At 51.8% G+C, this 5,485-nt stretch overlaps 1 protein-coding gene across 1 annotated transcript; it reads right to left on the bottom strand.

The window, feature by feature from the left end:
- Positions 1 to 806: 806 nt before the first annotated feature.
- LOC543396 (ABA-inducible protein PHV A1) lies at positions 807 to 1,736 on the bottom strand. Its single transcript, XM_044595510.1, has 2 exons — positions 1,573 to 1,736; positions 807 to 1,472 (listed from the first exon to the last, which is right to left on the bottom strand). Exons 1-2 carry the CDS (start codon positions 1,630 to 1,632, stop codon positions 990 to 992), a joined length of 543 nt encoding a protein of 180 aa, XP_044451445.1. The 5' UTR covers positions 1,633 to 1,736; the 3' UTR covers positions 807 to 989.
- Between the last annotated feature and the right edge of the window lie 3,749 nt (positions 1,737 to 5,485).

Here is a 5,485-nt window from a genome sequence, read left to right as displayed (position 1 = left end):
CCTACAGCACGCGCTGGAGGCGAGCAGGATCGAGGAGGAGGCCCAATGGGATGGGCTGGAGCGCGCCCTCGCCTTGTTGACGGTGGGGGACTCCATTCACGCCCCGCTCTTCGTCCCGCCTCCGCCACCGCTACCAATTGTCGAGCCCAAGGCGAAGCCGGAGCCCATGCCAACACGGAAGCGCTCGTCGCCTCCGCCCACTTGGCCGGAGGAGCCCTACACGTGAACCGGCAAGCTACGCGAGTGGGTGAGCGCGCCTCCGGTGCACTACGCCGCGATGCCGGAGGAGGAGGTGGCCCACCTTGAGCGCTGGAAGGTGCACTGGCTCGCCGAGGAGGGGAACGATGGCGAGCGGCAGATGCGCCGGGAGCAGCAGCTGCGCCGTGACGAGGAGGCACCGCGGCTTGCGGAGAAGGAGGAGCGCGCCCGGCGAGCCGCAGGTGTCCCAGCAGACGTCGGAGGAGGCTGTCCTGGCAGCCTACCAAGCGGCGTTCGGTGGGCTGGCCCGGTTCCCGTCTTCATCGACCTCACCAGGGTGATGACGACGGCAAGGGCAAGGCGGATGTTTAGAGCAGCGTGCGGGCGCAATTTTTTTTATGTTTCAATTAATATTTAATTACGTTTTAAGTGGACTTTGGCTGGCGGTTGACTGATCATTTAATGTTTTATTATGTTTATTTCTACAACTGTTTTTTTTCGGACGCGGGTAAATTTGGGTCGGCCTCCGTTGAACGCACCAGCTGATCCAAATGAAAAAATGAACGCGTCCGTTCGCCTGGCCGGCCATGCCAAATGGACAAAAAACGGACAAAACGCGTATCTTGAGTCGACGCGGTGGAGTTGCTCTAAGTAATTCATTACAGAACCTGACACGAGTACATCAAATCGAAGGCAAACTTACACCAAATGGGCGGAAATCACACAAGAGGGAAACCTACAATTATGTAAAAGGCCCGCGAACGACCAAACGAGTAAAGGAAGCAAATTAGCTAGTGATCCCTGGTGATCTTCTCGGTGGTGGTGTCCTTGGCGGTGTTGGTGTTGTCGCCGCCCATGCCCAGCGTGTTCGCCACCGCGTCCTTGGCGCCCACCACGGCGTTCACCACCGTCTCGCTGGCCTGCTGGAGCACGCCGCTGGTCTTGTCCTTGCCGGCGACGGCTGATTCCTTGGTGTACTGTGCGGCGTCGGAGGACCGCTCCTGCGCGTACTGCGCCGTCTCCGACGTCTTCTGCTTGGCCGCCTCTGTTGCCTCGGCGGCCTTCTGCTTGGCCGCCTCCGTCTTCTCGCCGAGGAAGCTGCCTGTCTGGTCCTTGCTCTCGGCGGCGCGGTCCTTGGCTGCCTGTGCCGTCTGCGCCGTCTTGTCCTTGGCCTCGCCGGCCTTCTGCTTGGTGGCCTCGGCCGTCTCGCCGGCCTTCTGCTTAGTGGCCTCCGTGGCCTGCCCCGCCTTGTCCATCATCTGCCCGGTCTTCTCCTGCACAACGAAGAGAGCATTTCAGATCACCGCCGGAAGCAACGGCGCATGCGCGCGGCAGCAGGATGAAGTGGTAGGCACTATAGGAGATGACGGTTACCTCGGTGCGGGCCTTGGTTTCGCCGGCCATGTAGCTCGCCTGGTTCTGGTTGGAGGCCATCTCCTCTTGTCTTCTCTCTCACTAACAAACACGAACTGATGGGAAGGACCAAATCTCACTGCTAGTATTGCTCAACTCTGGCTTGGATGAATCGATCGACTGCTTGTGTTGGAAAGGAGATTGGAGCAGGCGGCATTTATAGGCAGAAGCAACGGGACACGTCGCTTGGCGGTGCTCGTACATGGCCGCCACGTATAGAAAGTAGCTTCGCGAAGCTCGATTGCTCACCCATATCACGAGCTGCTGATTCGATCCAACACATGCGGACGCCGGTGCCGAAGGCCAAGTAGGAGACCAACACAAGTGTAAAGACAGGTCCAGGAAGGAGATTGGGTGGGGTAGTGTGACGGTGAAGTCCAATGCCGACGTTACTCACGATGCAAAGAAAAGGTAGAAATGTACTACAAGTAGGATATGAGGTGGTCGGCGGGCCACGCGCCCTAGCTTTAGCTTCTGTTTTCTTTTTTCAAAGCTCTAGCCCCTGTTAGATCGACGTGGCCAAGTCTTATTACAAGATTTCATATATATATATATAATATTATGTGCCCATGCCGTGCTTTCCTAGATCATGGTTAATAATACAGCCAACGGTCGACTATAAGAAGTTGTCATGTCATCTACAACCAACCACTTAGCCGGCATGTATAACGCGCCAGTTTATCAATAGTTGGTCCACCTTACATTCTCAGTTTCTCACAAAGCGTCTTGGATCACGTGTTGCAGCTGGCTACTAACCAAGAGTCCGCTTCTCTTCTCTCCCCTCTTCTCTCTCTTCAACTAAGCAAAGATATATTATTCTATTCCTTATAGCCTGCTTATGTCACCCTATTGTACTTGCTCTTACCACAAGTCGAAACCACCCTCCTCATAGTACAATTTTTTAAGCGCATAACATAGGCCTAGATTTTTTAAGCACGGGCCTAGTTTATTTTGGCTAATTCTGCCGGAATCTTAAGAATCAAACTTCCTCTTAGATTTTCTCAGAATCTTGATCATTTTTTATACTCCTAGCTATTTAGGAGGAGGTCTGATTCTCAAGATCCTGGGAAAACCGGCCAAAAGAATTGAGCCATGGTTTGCTCGATTTTCTAAGTTGTGCCTCAATGAACGTGGCGTATGATGGATGGCCGTCTGACACGCGAGAAGTTGGCGCACGCTGAAGGGAAAATAGCGCGAGATAGATGTAGCTTCGAAAGCCACGGGAAATCAAATTAAGATACCATGAGGCTGCAAGAATCATGGCATGGTCGAGTTGATTGGAGAAAATGGGAGATCAAATTTGGTGTCGTGTGTGCAGCTGTGTGTGTTACTTTCAGTCAGTTGTGGCGTCAGGCCCCAGGCAGCAAGGCCCGTGGCCTGGGGCGTGATGATCCCTTTCTTTGTTCATTGTTCAACATCCAGAACTATGTTAGTTGGGAGAACATGAGTGTTCTCAGAGCTCAGCGATTTCTGGCCGTCGGATCTTTTGTTTGATGCGTTTTCGGCTGTCGGATCTCGCTCTGGGAAGATATCGGCCGTTGGATCAAAAAACGAACCCTGCTACAATGAATAGTTCTCCATCGTTCGTGCCACCGCCTGTGATTCCAGCGCCGCCCCCCGAGGGCATTTTAGTCATTTGACTATTGGGTATAAAAAGGGGGCGCTGCCGTGGGATGACCTAGCCGTCACCTCCCTCCCGCACTCGCGCCTCCCCCGCCCTCCCAGCTCGCCGCCGCCTCCCCTCCCCTCCCGCGCGCCTCCTCTCCCCTCCCCTCCCCTCCCGCCTCCTCTCCTCCCACCCACATCGCCGCCGCCGCCACCCACCGCCTCGAACCGCGCCGGAGCAGCAGCAGCAGGCCAAGGCGGCGCAGCAGTAGGCCTTGGGCGACGAGCAGCAGCGGAGGGAGGACGAGGAGCACGACGGCGGCGGCGGCGGGGAGCGGCAGCAGCAGGCCAAGGCGGCGCTGACCTCCTCCGCCATGTGCGTGCGGATCTCCCGCGACTCCTACCCCAACCTCCACGCCCTCCACAACGCCTCCAACGACAGCCTCACCAACACCGCCTACGTCAAGATCTCCGAGGGCGTCTTCGGATACGTCCTCGACGACGTGCCCCACCTCGCCGACTACCTCCCCGTGAGCAGCCACCCCTCCCCTCCCCTGCTCCTCCTCGCTCGACCGCTCGTCGGCTCGTGGCGATGGGTTCTGTGCGGTGCAGCTTTAGCTAGCGACTGTCAGTGGGGCGGGCGTGAGCAGCGAAATTGTCCGGCACGGGGGATTACCCTTTTTTGGCGTGCAAGCCTGAGAGCCTGCAGTGTTGCTGATTAGTCGGCCACGATCCGCAGATAGAGGGCAACTCTGATGAATACGTACTAGCAAAGCTGTGCAAAATCTGTGAATTTTGTTTTCGTTCCTTGCTGTTGGTGCCGTCTGCTTTTGGGAATGGGATTGTTGATTAGGCAGCAGGCAACTCTGATGAATACCAGCAAAGCTATGGCTATTCTGTGGATTCATAGTTCCATAAGTTACTGTCGTTGGCTCTGCTTTTGGGAATGGGAGATTTCATTGGGTAGAATGGACGATCGATACTGGAGAAGTAGTAATCTGTTAGTATCCTCCAGAAAATCATAGAGAAGGACGCCACGGTCTCAACAGGTGGGCATCCATTCTTCAATCTGCTGATTCTTTTGAATTCACTGAAATCACATTTTGTACACGAGTTAGGTGCACTGGCCAATGAAAGAAAAGATAGCTAATTGTGTATGGAATTCCTAAGTCTCTGTATGTTCGTGCAGAAGGACGGCCTGCCGTCAAGTTGGACAGCAGAATCGTAGAACTCTACAAAGTGTATGGTATGACTGTCTCCTTACTCAATTCCTGTAGAGAGATAAGCCTCTTCAGACTATTTTATACGGAGTGCTGATTGTTGAATTTGTCGTACCCAGGGTTGGCCAGCTCTTGAGCAAATTCGCCATAGTGACCGCCGATGGCCTAAAGTCCATCTCTTTCTCAAGCTCGATTGCCTCTTATTTTGCAGACTGAAAGGTGAGATGAGGGGTTGTCAACAACATCTATGGAATACTGGTTTGTGCCATACTGCCCTATTCTAAATGGCCATGTACATCCTTGTATCTTTGTCTGTGCCTTCAGTCCAACCAGACAAACAATCTAATGACCAAAATATACAAAGAATCTATGCAATACAGGTATCTGCCCTGTTCTAAACGTACAATGTCAACAAAACCATAGGACTTGTCCCTCCCATAGATGCTTGTATAAATGTTACTCTCGCATTTTTGTACATGTCTATCTAAATTTGTCTTCTGTTAAAAGGACTCACCAGGTACCTTAAGATCTCTATATTATGGTCACACCATATCAAACGTTTCAGATTGCAATGCATCTACTTCTTGACTGGATCTACCATATTATACTGAAATAACTATAAGATGAATTATACCTGCTGTGATTTTTTTTTTTTTTTTTTGTGAAATATTCTCTTCAGATTGCCGCGCGCCACCCGCCCTTCGCATGTATAATCACTTAAAGTAAACTGTCTTTTAAATTGAATTCATTATTCCAGGACACCCTGAATATAATTGAGCAGAACACAAAACCAAACTCCGAGAAAAAGATTTCAGTAGAGCTATGAGCCTAAGTAGAAATTGTGGAGGAAACTAGGTAAAAAAAATGTTGCACATTGATATGTTTTTTTGGGTAAATAGGCCTATGGTAGCATCATTTATAGGTAATTATAAACAAAAGGGCAAAATAAGCTTTGTTGTTATATGCTGTTGAGTTTTTAATGGCTATCAAACACAACATCATGCTTGTGTGTCTTCTTATAAACACACGCCTTCATTGTTTCTCGCCGT

Source organism: Triticum aestivum, chromosome 1D (genome assembly GCF_018294505.1).
Source record: "Triticum aestivum cultivar Chinese Spring chromosome 1D, IWGSC CS RefSeq v2.1, whole genome shotgun sequence".
Lineage (NCBI taxonomy): Eukaryota > Viridiplantae > Streptophyta > Magnoliopsida > Poales > Poaceae > Triticum > Triticum aestivum.
This window is presented reverse-complemented; position numbering and strand designations above follow the sequence as displayed.